The 20,051-nt window shown below is 44.6% G+C and overlaps 1 protein-coding gene across 3 annotated transcripts in view; it reads left to right on the top strand.

Annotated features, from left to right (window-relative positions):
* Window positions 1-20,051, top strand: part of ryr2a (ryanodine receptor 2a (cardiac)) — a 710,821-nt gene that overhangs the window by 123,851 nt on the left and 566,919 nt on the right. For all 3 annotated transcript variants that reach the window (XM_070545357.1, XM_070545356.1, XM_070545355.1), the window contains exons 19-24: window positions 7,871-8,063; window positions 8,145-8,349; window positions 8,438-8,542; window positions 15,536-15,639; window positions 15,745-15,828; window positions 17,230-17,389. In XM_070545357.1, the coding sequence (XP_070401458.1) occupies window positions 7,871-8,063; window positions 8,145-8,349; window positions 8,438-8,542; window positions 15,536-15,639; window positions 15,745-15,828; window positions 17,230-17,389 (851 nt within the window). The remainder of the gene's footprint in view (window positions 1-7,870; window positions 8,064-8,144; window positions 8,350-8,437; window positions 8,543-15,535; window positions 15,640-15,744; window positions 15,829-17,229; window positions 17,390-20,051) is intronic.

Below are 20,051 nucleotides of genomic sequence, written 5' to 3'. Positions count from 1 at the left end.
GAGTTTATAATTTTTTTTACATTTCACCAATATTTAAATTCCATTTTAAAAATCAACAAAATGTGTTCCTGATCATTTAAATGTTTAGCTAATCATTTATAAATCTCTGCTGCATCATAATCTTATAATCAATGATGATTCTGACTTTAGAAAGTTATACATCTCTATATATCTATAAACATTACCGGTAACACTTTTTAATAATGGTCCCCAAATCGGCTTACCTAATGATTAGCTAATGATTAACTAGTCACAATCTGCTCCTGCCTCCCTGACTGTGTCTCTCCCCTGCCCCGTGTTAATCCGCCCATGTGTTCCTGATTGTTTCCCTGAGTATTTATACCTCCCGTCTTGTTTGAGTCTTTGTCGGATCATTGTTTGTTGTCAGCGTTGTTTTGTTCTGTCGTCCCCGCTCTGCCATTAAAACCATTTTTTTTAATCCGTGCCTGCATTCCTGCCTCCTGATCTGCTCCACCACACATGGTCCGCCGTCATCCACACCCTCAACGTAACCACCCCACGGTAGATTTATTAGCTAATGATTCCTGAATGGTTACTTAATGGTTGATAATTCATAAAATGAATACATACCTAATCACCAGTAATGATTCAGTAACGATTACCTAATCTTTACACCCAGCCCCACACCTATTTATTAGAAGATTCCTGAATGCTTACTTACGGTTTGGTCATTCATTAATACCAAATCAGGAACTAATGACTCATCAGTGATTGGCCTGTTGGTGATTCATCATTTATTCCTTAATAAGTATTAACGGGGTCTAATAAGCCGGCTGGACAATGGTAGCATTTTGGTAAAATCTATTTCCTAATAGCTCTGCAGAACTATAGTTAATACTCCTAATGACTAATCATTAACCAGTAGCTTACCATTCCTTAAAGGCCCCATGTGTGAAATCTATTGAAATCATGATAAAAAATGCGACTCTTTAGCATCGTGCAGTTCAGAGAAATTATTGCAGCTACGGTGGCTCACTTATGAGTTTCCAATCTCTCTAGCCTAACCCACGCTGGTTTTGTTTCTACTTGTCTCGTTCCTCTCAAACACGGTTAACGGGAAATTTTGAATGAAACACTGGGTTAAGGTTAGGACGGGGGTGAGGGAAAGGTTAAATCGCTAGAGGTTGAATGTTGGTGGAATCTCTGTTTTACCGCGAGCATCAGTCGGGAAGTCAGGTGTTGTGAGAAATTGTGTTCCCAGAAATATTCTGTCCCCCCGTGTCGGGAAGTCGCACTTCAGGTTAGCTTCACAACATTTGGGATAGACTTTTATGGGAAAATGATGTAATGTAATAATGGCGTGCTTGTGATGTTTTTACATCTACATGGACATGGAACAAAAGAAAATGATCTTTTATGAAGCGATCACTGGTGGCGCCATCGCAGGCAAAGGAGGGTTAGCGAGCTGGGGACACACCGTGGTGATCAAGTAAACAATGCTGACTTTTAGCCACCAGCTAATCGCCATGGCTGGTGAGCCGGCGACACGCTGTGTATGCTGTTTGTAAACATGGATTACCGGCCGAAGGAGACCCACGTCTAAAGTTAACATTTGAGAAGTCTTCTGTGTCAAACGAAGCTGAGAGCAACACCGGGACAGTCAACGACAACAGACTTGCAAATCTTTGACCGCGGTGCAACAGCAAAGCCTGATAGCCTCCGCTATCCTCAGTCAGCAATGTAGTAGCAATCTGGTTTTTTATTTACCCAGAAGCCACACCTACACGTCAAATTTCAACCCATCTTAGACCAAGCAGTGTTATGGTAAATACATAGAAATTTACCCCATTTAACCAGCAACATATTAGAGAGAAAAATGCGGTTGAGCGACTCAAAAATGAATCAGTGTCAACTAAAAGAGCTGCGGTGTTTCTGTGGTCTCTCTCAGAGATCCACCAATGACCAGCCTCGCATCTCAGGAAACGGGACCAGCCAGCCACCTGCTCTAGCAACTGTTGCCAGGCAGGAGACAGGAGAAGCTGGGCATCCGCTCAAGGTTCTAATGCAGCCCCACTAACATGACTGACCAAGCAGTTAAATGCATTTCCCCTATTCAACCAGCCAAATAAAGTAAAGAAATATAACTTCACTTACTGATAAACAAAATAGGAAAAACTACTTGGATGATCTGTAAACATTCTCGGTTTGGCTCCTGGCTGGCTCGCCATTAAGTGTAGTGGAATACATTTGTTATTTATGATCAGTAAGATGCGATGATACCATATAATTGTGAAATATCATTCTGACGGATCTTTGAATGTTTATTCAGAAGATTCTAGTGTTCTTTGCTTATTCAGGGACCATAAACACACATCGTAATAACTCAGACAGAGTCAGTATACAGGTGCTGGCCAGTAAATTAGAATATCATCAAAAGGTTGAAAATATTTCAGTAATACCATTCAAAACGTGAAACTTGTACATTATATTCATGCAATGCACACAGACCAATGTATTTCCGATGTTTATTACGTTTAATTTTGATATTTATAGGTGACAACCAATGAAAACATCAAATCTGGTATCTCAGAAAATTAGAATATTCTAAAGGCCAATGAAAAAATGTTTGTTTCTCTAATGTTGGCCAACTGAAAAGAATGAACATGAAAAGAATGTGCATGTATAGCACTCAATACTTAGTCGGGGCTCCTTTTGCCTCAATAACTGCAGTAATGCGGCGTGGCATGGACTCGATCAGTCTGTGGCACTGCTCAGGTGTTATGAGAGCCCAGGTTGCTCTGATAGTCGTCTTCAGCTCCTCTGCATTGTTGGGTCTAGCGTATTGCATCCTCCGCTTCACAATACCCCATAGATTTTCTATGGGGTTAAGGTCAGGCGAGTTTGCTGGCCAATCAAGGACAGGGATACCATGGTCCTTGAACCAGGTGCTGGTGGTTTTGGCACTGTGTGCAGGTGCCAAGTCCTGTTGAAAGGTGAAGTCTGCATCCCCATAAAGTTGGTCAGCAGCAGGAAGCATGAAGTGCTCTAAAACTTCCTGGTAGACGGCTGCATTGACCCTGGACCTCAGGAAACAGAGTGGGCCAACACCGGCAGATGACATGGCACCCCACACCATCACTGACGGTGGAAACTTTACACTGGACCTCATGCAACGTGGATTCTGTGCTTCTCCGCTCTTCCTCCAGACTCTGGGTCCTTGATTTCCAAAGGAAATGCAGAACTTGCTTTCATCAGAAAACATAACTTTGGACCACTCAGCATCAGTCCAGTCCTTTTTGTCCTTGGCCCAGGCGAGACGCTTCTTGCGCTGTTTCATGTTCAAGAGTGGCTTGACACACGGAATGCGACACCTGAATCCCATGTCTTTCATGAGTCTCCTCGTGGTGGTTCTTGAAGCGCTGACTCCAGCTGCAGTCCACTCTTTGTGGATCTCCCCCACATTTTTGAATGGGTTTGTCGTCACAATTCTCTGCAGGGTGCGGTTATCCCTAGAGCTTGTACACTTTTTTCTACCACATTTTTTCCGTCCCTTCGCCTGTCTGTTAATGTGCTTGGACACAGAGCTCTGCGAACAGCCAGCTTCTTTAGCAATCACCTTTTGTGTCTTGCCCTCCTTGTGCAAGGTGTCAATGATTGTCTTTTGGACAGCTGTTAAGTCAGAAGTCTTCCCCATGATTGTGGTGCCTTCAAAACAAGACTGAGGGACCTTTTAAAGGCCTTTGCAGGTGTTTTGAGTAAATCAGCTGATTAGAGTGGCAGCAGGTGTCTTCTATATTCAGCCTTTTCAGAATATTCTAATTTTTTGAGATACCAAATTTGGAGTTTTCATTAGTTGTCACTTATGAATATCAAATTTAAATGTAATGAACATTGGAAATACATTGGTCTGTGTGCATTGCATGAATATAATGTACAAGTTTCACGTTTTGAATGGAATTACTGAAATATTTTCAACCTTTTGATGATATTCTAATTTACTGGCCAGCACCTGTATAGTTTATCAAATACATTTTATTCTTTTTCCTAAACTAATAATTTATACATGACAAGATATGAATAATGAGATGTGGTCTGCTGGATGTGAGGTGTTGTGATGGAAGCTAGATGTTGTAGCAACCGAAATTGTGAAACCTGTGTGTAAAAGAATTTGTTGTTTGGTTCTAAACTAGAGAGTTGGTTATTGATTAAAACAGCTTTAGACGCAATCTGTCATGTCTACAATACCCGTGTGTTGACCCCCAGTGCAGATCCAGGACTGTCAGAAGCCGGGTGACCTCAATGTATCCGAAGCCATAGATTAACCCCGATACGACCCGTCCGGTCTTGAGATGTCTGTGAGTCACAACAGGAGCTGGAATGCTTGTTTGTGTCAAAAGTGCAAGTGTGGCTCTTAAGGAGCCGTCTGGCTTTATCAGCTGCAGCATTGCAGAGAGGCTTTGACAGGAGGTCAAAGGAGATTGTTTTAAAAGAGGCTTCTTTCCCGATTTGGCCGAATCGGAAATCAGCTGGAAACTGAATAAATCAGGAAGCAATTCTTGTTTTATTAAACTACTTTGTTATAATTTCTGGCCAAGTTTGGCCAATCAGAATTTGACTCGTTTCTGAGTCTTTACCAACATCCCTCAGAAAGCCACGCCCTCTTCAGATACAAAGATGTTTTTAACACTGTGAAGGAGAATGTCTTAAAACTCTTATGTGAGGTGAATGTTCAATTCAAATTCAAAAATACTTTATTAATCCCAGTGGGATCATACCCTCTAACCCTAACCCTATTATTACCTTAATGAGTATCTTAATGTAATGTGTATGAATGTAGATGATGATTAACTTGTTGAATAGAACACACAGGGATTTGTGATATAAATGGATCATTGTAAGAACAATATTCATTTCAAATTCATTGATTTAAGCACAGATTATTCAAACATTTCATTTTAACATCTTGTTCATTCATCACATGTGATTACTTAACTTGTAACTATAAAATCATGAGTCTTCACTTATTCAGAGAGAGCGCAGGACCTTGACAGTTTATTATGACTTCATGTATGTAAACACACACTGAGCAGAACCTTCTGGGTTCTGGCCAGGCCAAATAGAAAGTGGATGTATTTCTGCAGATGAAAGGTTATTATGTTGGTAAATGTAGGTGGTGAAAATGGACCCTTTTGGTACGTTACAGTAACCACAGCTTGCCCTCTGTGTCCAAATAATTCCTTGATTAACATCAAACACGAACGCACAGAGGACAAAACTAAAGTTCAGAGAGTCGAAATGACCAAACATCTATTAACATCTTTCTCCAGAGCGCTGAAGTCACGTGGCTCTGATGCTCATTAATTATTCAGAGTTTTAAGCATCTCATTCCACTTAAACGGAAGATTTACAAAAAAAAATTCACCCCACTCAGAGTTGTCACGAGTGTAAAACCTACAATGTTTTTGTACCAGGCTGTAAGCATGTTTATTTCTGCTGAGAATTTGGTGTTTTTAACATGGTAGTCGATGAGGATTTGCTCACTTCTGGAGCCGGCCCCTAGTGGAGGAAGTGGAACTGCGATTTTTATCACTGTCGTGTTGGCTTCATGTTCGTATCAGCATTAGGAGCTTGGTTATAACAAAGTCACAAGAAATGTCCAGAGATTGGAAGCCTGTGTTCGTCATGTTTTCATAAACAAACAGCATTTAATTTGTGTTAACGAGCTGTAACCTCAGATAATTTTACCGGTGACGTTTTTCTGAAACTCCCGTGTAACCGACATCTTCATCTACCTGCCCCAGCTGCAGCTGCTGAGATCTAAGTTGACTGATCACTTAACCCACATATTTCCAGTAAGACATGTTTGTCGAGAGATTTGTGCATCAATCCGATTTTTATTTTACTTCCACAAAATGCTGATTTTAGATTAGATGTTACAGAACACAGGGACAGCCTTGACAACAAATAAAAAATCCGCCCCTTGTTAATACAACTCAGTATGGCTCGCTGGCTGCTTCCAGGAGAGCAACGTTCAAGCGTGTCGCAACAACCGCGACGTGTTGGTGACCCCTGCGGTAGACTATTTAGGCATAGTTAAGCATCGGGAGTATTAACTTGGCAATGATTAATTTTCGGTCCTGCAGAGTAAACAATGTGATACTTTCATGAAAATTGAGTCAATATGTGATTGAAATGACAATTGAGGATCTAGCAAAAGACGTACAAATTTAAACTCTTTAACTGTTAGCACTGGGGATCCATCTATGAAATGAACTGAGTAGTCAGTTGCTAGTGAGCTTTGGTTTGTATCATTAAAACCTTGATTTGAAATGAGTGTGTGTGTATGTAAACTGTAAAGTTCAATTAACCATAACAGTATGGAGTTTGGTCCGCATAGCCGGCAGTAAGTCGGACCTGTTCCCGGTGAGGGTTGGACTCCGCCAGGGCTGCCCTTTGTCACCGGTTCTGTTCATTACCTTTTGGACAGACTTTCTAGGCGCAGCCGTGGTGTGGAGTGTGTCGAGTTTGGTGGCAGGAGAATCTCGTCTCTGCTTTTTGCGGATGATGTGGTCCTCCTAGCTTCATCCAGCTCTGACCTTCAGCTCTTGCTGGGTAGGTTCGCGGCCGAGTGTGAAGCAGCTGGGATGAGGATCAGCACCTCCAAATCTGAGACCATGGTTCTCGACCGGAAAAGGGGGGCTTGCCAACTCCGGGTTGGGGGAGAGGTCCTACTTCAAGTGGAGGAGTTTAAGTATCTCGGGGTCTTGTTCACGAGTGAGGGTAGGAGGGATCGGGAGATCGACAGGCGGATCGGTTCGGCGTCTGCAGTGATGCGGACGCTGAGCCGATCTGTCGTGGTGAAGAGGGAGCTGAGCCAGAAAGCCAGGCTCTCGATTTACCGGTCGATCTACGTCCCAATCCTCACCTATGGTCATGAGCTTTGGGTAATGACCGAAAGAACGAGATCGCGGATACAAGCGGCCGAAATGAGTTTCCTCCGTAGGGTGGCCGGGCTCAGCCTTAGAGATAGGGTGAGGAGCTCGGACATTCGGGAGGGACTCGGAGTACAACCGCTGCTCCTCTGGATCGAAAGGAGTCAGTTGAGGTGGTTTGGGCATCTGGTCAGGATGCCTCCTGGATGCCTCCCCGGGGAGGTGTTTCGGGCATGTCCTGCCGGCAGGAGGCCCCCGGGTCGACCCAGGACACGTTGGAGAGGTTACATCTCCAATCTGGTCCGGGAACGCCTTGGGGTCCTGCCGGAGGAGCTGGTGGAGGCGGCCGGGGAGAGGACGGTTTGGAGCTCCCTAGTTGGGATGCTTTCCCCGTGACCCGGACCCGGATAAGCGGAGGAAGATGACGACGATAACGGTATGACAAAGAAGTACTGTAGAAAAAAACTGATTATGTTACAATGACCCCTGGTGGGTGGTCGAGTATAATTCTCTGAACATTAAAAACTTCTAGAGTCGATGGCCAGTAGCCTAATATTGCTCCTGTTTTCTTTCAAAGACTATTTTTATAAGGTCACTTTTATAAAGCTATAAGTAGCTCAGGAGGGGGAGAAGGTTGTCCAGGCATTTTAAGGTTGCAGGTTCGATCCCAGCTCCGGAGAATGCTGCCGTTGTGTCCTCAGGTAAGACACTTTACCTGCCTTGCCTGTTGGAGGTGGTCGGATAGACTGGTGGCGCCTGTGCTCGGCAGCCTCGCCTCCGTCAGTGTGCCCCAGAGCAGCTGTGGCCACATTCTAGCTCATCTCCACCAATGTGTGAATGTGTGTGTGAATGGGTGAATGACTGTGTTGTGAAGCGCCTTGGGGGGTTGTAGGACCATAAGAAGGTGCTATAGAAATACAGCCCATTGACCATTTTACTATACGATTTGAAAATGTCCCTACTCCAATCACATGCAGGTTGCATTGCAAGGACTGTCAGCTCACCCAATCAGCACCTTCTGCGATCCGAGGATGTGATTAGCTGCTGCCTGGACCTCAGCGTTCCCAGTATCTCCTTCAGGATCAACGGCCAGCCAGTTCAGGGAATGTTTGAGAACTTCAACTCTGATGGGCTTTTCTTCCCTGTGACCAGCTTCTCTTCAGGGGTCAAGTTAGTGATTAGACATGTTTTCCTCGTCCACTTGCACTTCTGATGTGATACCATGTGATGGTTCTACCTCGTCTCCTACAGAGTACGTTTTCTCCTCGGAGGTCGTCACGGGGAATTCAAATTCCTGCCCCCTGCAGGTTATGCTCCCTGCTATGAGGCTGTGTTGCCCAGAGAGAAACTAAAGCTGGAGGCCAGTCAGGACCAGACTGCAGCCAGAGACCTGCTTGGTCCAACCTTCACCTTGAGCCAGGCAGCCTTCACTCCCACACCTGTGGACACCAGCCAGGTATAAACAGAGAAACCCATGAGCGAACATGTTAAGATGAAAAGTGATACATAACGTTGAAACTGATTTTGCTTATGAATTATTTCAGATTGTTTTGCCTCCCCACTTGGAGAGAATCAGGGAAAAACTAGCCGAAAACATTCATGAGCTGTGGGTGATGAACAAGATAGAGCTGGGATGGACTTACGGTGCAGTGAGTATGCAGTGAGAGACAAACTCTTTTAAACGATAAGTTAGTTCCCTCACCCTTTAGTTCAAAAGTGCAGTGATACACGGTAAATGTCTCACCCAACAGACATTATTGGCCCTCATCTTGGTTTTTTTTATATTTATAAGAAGGATAAACCTTCATCATCATCATCATCATCATCAAACTTCATTAACAGCCATTGAGTCCAATTTAAAAATAATTTATCAGACGACACAAAAAAACAAGTTCAGAGCAAACAACTGAAACAGGAATGCCACAATACTGACAGGTAGTGGGTGGTAAACGGGTCCCAATCAGGTTTGGTTGCCCTCGAGTCCGAGTCGAGTCCGAGTCATTTGTTTTAGAGAATATGCCGATACACAGTCCCACTCCGATACTTTAGATACAACAAAATATAGAAAGTGAACAAACAGATCCAGAATGTTGCTTATTTTTTATTTAATCACCTTTATTTTAAGATTCAACAACTCTGTTAACAAACGGGTCACTTCTGTGAGGTAGCTTGAACAATCAAGTAATAAATAACAAATTCTTCACTTTTGGACTTTAGTGCAAATACAAAATAAGTTGAATATAAACAAAAATAGCGCCTTAACTCAAAACACCTGGCAGGGGTCTATTTTGCCTTGGCCCCCAAAATGTTTTGATACGGCCCTGGGTGTGGGACAAAGTTTTGAAGGTCATCTGGATTGTATCAAATATTAAATACTTTTAAATGATTGCTTTATCAAGGTAAAAACGTGCAGTGGGATAAATCTACCAGCATTTCATTTTTTCAAGAACTTTGTCTTGTTTTCTTGTTTTTATTTTCCTGTCATGTCTGTCTCTGATCTTCCTGCATCTCCTCTCAGTCCACCAGAAAAATTGCTGCCTGGCTTCCTTCTTTTTCTCCCACTGAGTTACTTTTAAGTAAGCAGATCAAAGGCATCTACGGGTCGCAGAAGTAGTGAGGGTTGCGCCACACAGCCGCACCAGTGATGTGGGTCACGGGAGCGGGGGATGAGCTTCGCTGCAGCGGAGCACGTCAGACACAAATAAAAGATGGAAGTTACCAGAGAGAATATGAACGGACATGAGGGATCGTGTGTATATAGTATTTATTATGTATTATATTATTTATATATTGTATATTGTTTGGGTGGCGCCACTTTGAGAATGTCGCCGTGGCCGTGTGCAGGAAGCAGCTGCCTGGAGCGCCTGAATAATCAGCGCTGCCGCTCTCTGCTCTGAACAATCCCCACTATGAGGAGATATAATTAATGATATAAATAATATAATATAAGTAGAAACAGGATCTTTTATCTGCCTCCTCTGGCTATGTAAGTTAAGGGCTTCTATGGGAGCCCGTCACCCTGTCAGGAGAACTGGGTTCCTCTTAGTTCTCCTGTAATTTGAGCCCAGTATCCGAGTCCGGATCGGAAAGTAATGCCCGATCCCGATCAAGTCTGAGACCATGTAAACAGGACCAATCATGTGATCGGATGTGGACATCCCTACTGGATGGCACCACTTTGATGCTAGTCAACCTTTTAATATTTACATTTTCACATTGATTGAGCCGACAAATAAATCTGTACTCAAATTTTCTCTAAATCACATGAACCAACGCTCTGTCTTTTTAGTAGAGGTCTTAAAAGTCCTTGTATGCAACAATGACTTTCCATAAGCTCAATTGCTGATTGTTACACCACAGGTGTGCCCAGAGTCCGACCGGCCACCTGCGAGTTCTGGAGAATCCCAGAATGGCCGGTGTCGGCCTTTCACCTCCACTCGTCGGAGATCCCCAACATGGGTTTGAGCAGGCTTCTGCAGCGTTCAGCCTCCCACCCAGTGCTTTAAGAGGGCCGGTACAGCCATTTCTAATTTAGAGTTTTTCTGGTCATTTATTCGTCGAACTCTCAGAGATTTCTGAAAAAAAAAATCTCTCCATCCTCAACCACCAGCCAGTCACATCCCCCCACTGCCATCCCTCCCGATATGCTGGAGTCCCTTCCACGAGGGGCTGCGTTTTGTGCATCAGGGGCGCTGTAGGGGAGGCAACTTCAGCCCAGGCAGAGCAGAGAAACAAAGAGACGAGTTATCAGACACCGTGCATGTTCCTGTGATGAATGACAGCAGCAGCATCTGACCAACCGGTGGCTACATGTGCAGACAGGCAGGTGGATCCGTGGAGCTGGGATAGATTGCATCCAAACAAAAATATAGGCCGTGAGCAAACACAGGAAAGAGGAACGTGCTTCATTTTAAAGTAGGCATGTTATTAAAAGAACAACAACTCTGTGGTCATAAACATCCCAGCTGCTGCTAATCATGAGAGAAAAGAGAAGATAAATCTGTCTGGATGTGGACTGGAGATCAGATTTTACGGCAACCTGATTATCATTTATCAGGTATGCATAAACCTTCACCTCTGTCTTATGTTGTCTTGGTTCACAGCCTTCCAATCCATCTTATCAATAGTATTATTATTATTTGTGTGTATACATAAATAATATTCAATTCAAATTCAATTCAAATTCAAAAATACTTTATTAATCCCAGAGGGAAATTGATTGCTGTAGTAGCTCAGAATAATAATAATAATCAAGTCATCAAAGAGTTGTTGTATATTACAACGGCTGTTGGCAGGAAGGATCTCCAGTAGCGGTCAGTGTTGCAGCCAAACTGAAGAAGCCTCTGACTGAAGACACTCTTCCGTTGTCGCACAGTCTTGTGAAGAGAACGCTCAGGGTTGTCCATCATTTTCTTGATTCTCTGGAGAATCCTTCTTTGCATTATCTCCTCCAGTGGTTCCACAGTCGTCCCCAGAACAGAACCAGCCTTTTTTATTAGGCTGTTGAGCCTTTTCAGGTCCCTGCTTCTGATGCTGCTACCCCAACAGACGATGGCTGAAGAGATTACACTCTCAACAACAGACTTGTAGAAGATCTGCAGCATCTTGCTACAGACATTGGAGGACCTAAGCGTCCTCAAGAAGTGCAGTCTGCTGTGTCCCTTCTTGTAAACGGCTTCGCTGTTCTTTCTCCCGTCCAGTCTGTTGTCCAGGTGAACTCCAAGGTGTTTGTATTCCTCAACCACCTCCACTTCTTCTCCCATGATGGAAACAGTGTTTGACTCCACCCTGTTTCTTCTGAAGTCTAAAATCATCTCCTTTGTTTTGTTCACGTTCAAGATCAGATGATTGTTTCCACACCATGTCACAAAGCGCTCCACCAGCTCTCTGTACTCAGCTTCCTGTCCATCTCTGATACACCCGACTACTGCAGAGTCATCTGAGTATTTCTGTAGATGACAGGTCTCTGATTTGTACCGGAAGTCTGAGGTGTACAGGGTGAAAAGGAATGGTGAGAGTACAGTCCCCTGTGGTGCTCCAGTGTTACTGATCGCCTGGTTTGATGTGCAGTTCTTCAGCCTCACAAACTGTGGTCTGTTTGTCAGGTAGTCTTTAATCCAGGCGATAGTTGAGGCCCCCACCTGTGTCTTCTGGAGTTTCTGGCAAAGTACATCAGGCTGGATTGTGTTAAATGCACTGGAGACATCAAAGAACATGACCCTCACAGTGCTGCCTGCTTTGTCCAGATGACAGTGGATTGGTTGAAGCAGCTGGATGATGGCATCTTCAACTCCAACTCCATGGCAATAAGCAAACTGCAGCGGGTCCTGGTATGTCCTAGTTTGCTTATTCGGTGGACCAACAGGAGTCTCTGCAGGACCTTCATGATGTGGGATGTCAGGGCAACCGGTCTGTAGTCATCATTGACTGATGGGCGAGTTTTCTTTGGAACTGGAACAAGGCAGGATGTCTTCCACAGGACTGGAACCTTCTCCTGGGCCAGGCTGAGGTTGAAGAGGTGCTGCAGAATCCCACAGAGCTGCTCTGCACAGGCCTTCAGTACTCTGGGGCTGACACCATCTGGACCTGCAGCCTTGTTCCTGTTCAGTCTCTCCAGCTGCCTCTTCACCTTACTTCTAGAGACAGATAGGTGGGAGGGGGAGGTAAATGGGGCAGCAGCATCTCCTGACTTGGTTGAAGACAGATTTATGGAACCAGAAGAGTCCATGACTGTGTTAGAGGACATAAGAGCTGGCGTGTGACAGGAAAATGTTGGATCAGAGGAGGATGGGATGTCTGACTGGCTGGGGACAGGCAAGGAGGAGGCTGGGTTTGTTCCTGAACTGAACCTATTGAAGAACTTGTTCAGTTCATTGGCTGTGTCCAGGCTGCCATCTGTGCAATCCTTCCTCTGCTTGAAGTCTGAGATCTTCTTCATCCCTGACAAGACATCTCTGATATTGTTCCTCTGTAGGTTGTTCTCCAGCTTCTTCCTGTATGCCTCCTTGCTGTATCTGATCTTGATCTTCAGTTGCTTCTGTATACTCCTCAGTAATTCCCTGTCTCCCTCCTTGAAGGCTCTTTTTTTCTCATTTAGCAGATTCTTCAGTTCACTGGTGATCCAGGGTTTGTTATTAGCGAAGCATCTCACTGTTCTGGTGGGTATTATATTATCCACACAGAAGTTTATATAGTCAGTGACACATCCAGTCATGGCATTGATGTCCTCTTCTTATCCTTGACAGAGAGTCATCCAATCTGTGGTCTCAAAACAACTCTGCAGGGCTTCTTCAGCATCCTGTGGACATCCTGTAGGAAAACGTCCATACATATTGGCCTAAATCTGCCTGAGTATTCATCTGCTGAGTTCAGAAGCAGCACAGCAGATGACCTCATTGACGACTTTGTATCCGTAGAAAGGAGACGTGTGCATCTGCAGAAGGCTTCTGCCATTGTTGAATCGGGCAGTTTGTTGAATCTAATGGGCCATTCCCATCTGTACCGGGTCGGCCCGGGCCGGGTAGCCCCAGTCGGCCCCAGCCTGGCCCGGTTGATTCCACACATCCTTGCCTTAAGCCCATGTGGGCTGATTCTACCCACCAATCAGAGGCTTGCTCTAATGGAAGGTGTGAATGGGCTGATTCTACCCACCAATCAGAGGCTTGCTCTAATGGAAGGTGTGAATTTGCTGTCAGCAGTGGGCGTATTGGCCCTGGTCGGCCTGAAGCAGTACCCCTCGGGAAGAGGGCCGAGAATGAGCCTTGGTTGGCCCGGGAAAATTCCAGGCCACCCAGATATGTAAACAACCTACGCTACCCGGCCCGGGCCGACCCGGTACAGGTGGGAATGGGGCTTTAGCCTACTAAGTTGGAACCCTAAATGGCACTAATGAAACTCTTTCTGCAACGGGGAGGGCCAGAAAAGAAACCCCAAAGAAATCCGCATTTATCAAAGTTTGATGTTGGTAAAAGTGCTGGTGCAGCCTGCTGCTTCGACTGCATCTTCGCCTCATGGTGCGATCGTGGTTGGTCTCTTGTCAGAGATCCGTGGGGACATTTTAATAATGTTCAGATGGGAGCTGTCGGCGGCACTTGCGGAGAATCTCATATTTATCAAGTGTGACACACAGGCGCTGAAAACAAACCTGTCCTCAGATATTTCAGCCCTGCTGGTGGACTTCCGTAATAACAATAGTGTTTATAGTCCAGAAGAGGAGGATTCAACACTACAAGGGGTCTCATTTATAAAACATTGTGTAGAATCCTTACTAAAACCGTAAAAAAATGTACTTATGCCAAGTAAATTTGTGACCTGTAAAACATGGAGTACACACAGCTGCACGCAATCTCCGCTTCATAAATCAGAAACTATCTAGAAAGGTTCTCATCTGCTTTTTAGTCACATCCCGCCCTCAACACGCCCACTTTCTGCCATAAATGGTCAATGCAAAGTGCCTTGTGGATCTCATGCATATACATAAGCCGGCTGTTGCAGCACTCCACCAATGACATGGCGACCGGCGACCGTAGTTCAAGGCAGATCAAGGAAGCGCTATTTCACAAGCAGAAGTTGAGGTACCTGTGGGTGAGGTGGAGAAATGAAAGGAAGTGATTTTGCAAAACAAATAAGAGAAAATCCACGGAGTGGAACAGCGTTGCTGAAGCCGTCAATGCTGATTTCTTCAGAGAGATCTGTGGCAGATCTAAAAAAAATGGCTCAATCGGGATTCGATCCCCAAACTACCGGTTGAGAGTCACGTGTGCTAACCAGTCAGCCAAACGGAGATCTCCCATGTACAAGTAGCCAGGGCGCATGATCAATTGGGTCACAGTGACAGGACACACACTGTCACAGATGCAATCCTAACCTTAAGGTCCATAAACTGTGACCTTAAGGTTAGGATTGGGGTGAGGGGAAGGTTAAATAGTCCAATAATGTCCGTGTGACCACACGCGTCAAACAGTGACGCCAGCGGAGCCACGTGACCCTGCGTGTCCCTGATCGTCGTCTCCTGACGCGCTGGGGCGTCCCGAACCGTCACATGTTGAGGCTTGGTCACACACGTCATATTTTGACGCCTTGGGTGTGAGAATGTGTTGCCTTAGTCAACTTAAAGTTGCGTACATTTTTCCGCTATGTTTTTAACAAATCTCAAAATTTGCGTGGAAAGCTGCTTACGCAGTTTTCCGACCCCGTTTTAAGCTTTATAAACGAGGCCCCTGGATTGTAAGGAGAATTCAACTCTACCTGGACTGTAAGGAGTACTGCATGATGACGCAAACCTGTTTCATCCTGCCGGTTGCAACGGCTTAGCAGACTTTCTAAAGAGCTGCAGTTGAAATAGCAGAAGGGCTGTAAGGAGCCAAAACTTGCTTTGGCTGTTGTTTGGATCATGAAATCACACTATAACATGGTCCATACAAAAGCTCAAAAAAGAGGATTTTTTCAGTAGACACTGTTCACATCTTTCTGACATGTTGGGAGGTCACAATACACAACAAATGAGCTCCAAAGGTGATATTTTATTACAGGAAATCATGAATTCTTCTCTTTGATCGAATGGAATTGTGTGTGTGTGTGTGTGTGTGTGTGTGTGTGTGTGTGTGTGTGTGTGTGTGTGTGTGTGTGTGCGTGTGTGACAGGTGAGAGATGATAACAAGCGGCAGCACCCGTGTTTAGTGGAGTTTCCCAGGCTTCCTGAACAGGAACGAAGCTACAACTTACAGATGTCCCTGGAGACTCTCAAGTAAGTATCGGTGCAGTCGGATGTGATGGGTGGGACTGAGTACTGACTGCCACTCTGTGATCTTTGCACAATCAAATGCTCCTTTGTGCACTGTGTCTGTTACAGGACTCTCCTGGCTTTGGGTTGCCATGTTGGACTAGCAGATGAACACGCAGTAAATAAAGTGAAGAGCTTGAAGCTGTCACCAACGTGAGTCACAACCACAATCCTTCTTACAAACTTAAGAGTGCACACTGTAGTGGCAGTTCCTTTGTTTGTCAACTCACTTCATATTTTCCAATTTAACAGCCACTGTTGCACTGTGGTAACGTTTCGTACGCAGGCAGAAGAAGTTCAATGTCCAAACTGGAAAGCTGCGTTTTCTTCATGGTTTATTTTCCAGGTTGGCAAGTGATAAAACACAGACATCTGCTCTGCACACAAAACAAAACGTTACCACAGTGCAACAGTGGCTTTTAAACTGGAAAATATGAAGTGAGTTGACAAACAAAGGAACTGCCACTACATAAAGTAAAAAACCATATGCCCACCCCAGTGCATGCTGGTCCAACACCAGTCCCCATATTTATAAAAAACAACACACCTCTTTTCTTCCTTGCTGATTCTCACAGACAAAACTAAAATAAATAAATAAATAAATTCATCATTAACCAACAACTAGACCCAATAAATAACCCAACAACTGTGACTAACCTAAATAGCTCTAACACACACGACTACCGTAACTGCTCTAAAGATCTTATTATCCTACCTTTTGTGGGGTGTTAACAGCATGCTGATTTGCAGATTTGTAGTACGGGTTAGGGTTAGGGTTTTTATACATGCACATTTAGTTTGGTTTGATTTTTTTGTGTCTTCTGTATTTCCTTTGCTATAGGAGCTGTGTAACACGTTTCTCATTTGTGGGATAATAAAGGTTTATTCTACTCTAAGGACAGTGGGGCCACTCTTGATCATAAATCCAGCCTTTCAAACATGTTGGATAGTCTTAGCCGGTATATTCCAGAGTCACGTTTGATCTTCCAGGTGTCAAATCAGTTTGGCCTGTATTTCTTTAGCACCTTCTTAGGGTTCTAAAACCCCCCAAGGTGCTTCACAACACAGTCATTCACACACTCACACGCTGGTGGTGATGAGCTACGATGTAGCCACAGCTGCCTGGGGCGCACTGACAGGGGCAAGGCTGCTGAACACTGGCGCCACCGCCCCTGCGACCTCCACCAGCAGTGTGTGAATTATTTCCCGGGTAATGGCACACCATGCACTGTATGGCAAAAACTGGTGCATTTATGATTTTATGTATTTACTGTCTCACTCTTTGGAAATTGGCCAAAAATTTAAAATCCAGACTGTGTGAACTGGGCCTAACCCTCCCACTGTCCTATCGGGTGACCCCTCCAGGAAAGGTGACCGTTGAGCAAGGTTGATGGTTTATCCCTTAAGGTCCACGTGGACCAAGGCAACTTGTAATGTCATGATTATTTTCGTTAATTACCTTTAACAAAAATAAAACTAAATACAGTTAAACACTCAGAAGGGAGCGTTGCAAGCCCATTTAGCTGATTAATCACTTTGATCAAATCTGTGCAGATATGAGTTGTTGAGCGGCTACAAACCTGCTCCGTTGGACCTGAGTTACATCAAGCTGACCCCCACCCAGGAGGCCATGGTGGACAAACTAGCTGAGAACGCACACAATGTCTGGGCAAGAGATCGTATCCGGCAGGGCTGGACGTACGGCATCCTACAGGTGCGAGACTGACTGGAAGAGTTCACAACTCACCACTGGGACCATGCGGTTTGTAGCTGGAACACGAATGTAGGGAGTGTTCATTTAAACATGGATCAGCTCTTAAAAAGGCTTGTCGGAGATGTATGTGAATGATACTCTATAAATTAGTATTGTGCTGCTATTTCAGCACAAATGAGACCGGTGGATGAGGGGGAGGTTCTGTAGCGATGCGAGTGCTGAACTGGTCCATTATTGTGAACAAGGAGCTAAGCCAGAAAGAGAAACTCTTGGTTTACCTGTTTAATCTCTATTCCAGTCCTTATCTATCCTCATGAGCTTCAGGCATTGACTAAAAGAACAAGATCAGGAATAGAGCTCTGCGAGTTGACGTCACTTCTCCCGGCATGCAACAGTTCAAATTGAAACGGCGCCATCTTGGCAGGTAGAAGCCGGCAGCTGGACTATTTGTTATTGTCAGAAAACTCAAACGGGAAATATGGTAGATTCCTGTTGTGCCCCAGGATGCAGAACAGACTCGGGCGACATAAGGAATGAGCCATCTACAGGATTCCCCAAGATCCGGAGCGCCGCAAACGTTGGATCATTGTAATAAAACACACTAGTGACCAGGCTAAAATGAAACTGTGGGATCCCGAGAGTAAATGTTTTTGCTTATGCAGTGACCGCTTCATATCAGGTACTTAAACCAACGTTTCCTCAACTGTGTATGGTGTTTATTTTAAATGCTTTAATTATGATTCTTAGTGGGCTTCCTAAACTTATTTTGGCGTGGCTTTTTCTGTCTTATTACTCATAGCAGCAAGTAAACGTCACGTAAAACGTTGCCTCGTGAGTTCTGCGTGCTGCCGTTTACGTGTTTTATGATCACAGCAATTAACCGGCTAAGCTGTATTTAATTTTTAAGCAACGGTTGATCAATCGTCAGATCACACATAAAAAGCACTTTGGATTGCTATTATCTGTCTCACCGAGACAGATCTCAGACAGATCCTGAGACGCTCCTGCCTGACATATTTATTTTATTTACGGAAAAAAATCAGACTAGTGATTTCTCTTGGCGTTCAGTTTATACATTCAAACAGCACAGCACTCTATTTAAACTACTTACATGTAAATCTGTTATTTGTCCATCCATCCATCCGTTTTCATCCGCTCATCCGGAGTCGGGTTACGGGGGCAGCAGCCTAAGTCGAGAGGCCCAGACTTCCCTCTCCCCAGCCACTTGGGCCAGCTCCTCCGGGGGAATCCCAAGGGGTTCCCCGGCCAGGTCCGCTCCGACAGCTTCTGGCGTTTTTAAAAAGTATCCCAGGGGCACGGTAAGGGTCGGAGATGTTTAGTCTATTTAATTTCTGACTATATAAAACGATTTCTTCGGTTTTAAAGTGTGAAGTAAACTCCGACGAAGTAAAATCCAAGCCGTTCCCGTTCATGTTGTTTACCTTTGTTGCCTGCCAACATGGCGTCTACTCTCTGAGAGTCACGTGACGTCCGGAGCTCTATACAAGCTACCAAAATGAGTTTCAAGTGCAAGGTGTCGGTGTCAATGCGCTCGAAGCTCCAGGAGGGACTTGGAGTCGAGCCGGCTTCCGCTCTATATCGAGACAAGCCAGCTGAGGTGGGTCCAAGCACGTCCCACTGTGAGCAGAGCCATTAGAAACGCTGCTGCTAGTGCATGTTACCTGTACTGTTAGCTGAGGTCTCCATGTAAATGATGTATTGTGTGGTTTCTGTGTAGAGCTGGTGCATGACGGCATTCTTGCCTCCCACGCAGGAGGCCCGGGTTTGATTACTGGTTCTCCAAAGACCACAAAACAAAAACCAATGGGCTCAGCAGGTACAACGGGTCATCCAGTAACTGGAGGGAAGCTGGTTTGACCAAAGCCCATTCATTCTTTTGTTGGGTCCTTGGCTGTGTTCATTTTGATAAGACAGATGTTTTAATTTTAGTCTTATTTTAGTTGACTAAAATACAAAAAGTCAAGTATTTTTCTTCTAGTGAAATAATTTTCAACTTGTGCAAAGCAAACGTTAACTCCACCCACATCTCACACTTTGTATGAGTAAACATCTGTAGTTATAACTGTTTAATAACAATAATAAATGCAAAATAACATAAATGAGCACTGACAGTTTGTGCCTCAGTATTAATAAAGTAAACAAATCTGTATAATGTGCAGCAATATTCATAAACATGACAGGAAATGACATAAAAACAATAAAACTTGTTACTTTAATAATGTGATGAGGTAAGCTGAAGGTGAGATATTAGTTTTCCTTGTCCATAACTTACCAAGGCGGGCTGCCTGAAGGGTTTTCTAGACTGTCTGAATGTTTTTTAATCACAAAAAACACAGCTAGAACACAGAAAACTAATAGCATCGGCCACAGCAGCATCAGAAAAACATTTAACAACCAGATTCGCTGATCCGCTCGGTCAGTTCCACTCCAGCCATCCCTCCCCCTCCTGCTCGCGCCATCACCGCTACACTTCCTCCTTCTAGGTGTAAACCGTTACCAGCATAGGTGTTTGGTTAGCGGTAGCTTGTTCAAACGGCGGCCAGGTGGAGGTGTGGCTGCCTCACCTGGAAACCAGTGCAGTGCAGCCACGTAGTCGTTTGCTGGCATCATCATGTTTTTCAGCTCAGCCGTCAGCTGTGGC

Source organism: Nothobranchius furzeri, chromosome 16 (assembly GCF_043380555.1).
Source record: "Nothobranchius furzeri strain GRZ-AD chromosome 16, NfurGRZ-RIMD1, whole genome shotgun sequence".
Taxonomy (NCBI): domain Eukaryota; kingdom Metazoa; phylum Chordata; class Actinopteri; order Cyprinodontiformes; family Nothobranchiidae; genus Nothobranchius; species Nothobranchius furzeri.
This window is presented reverse-complemented; position numbering and strand designations above follow the sequence as displayed.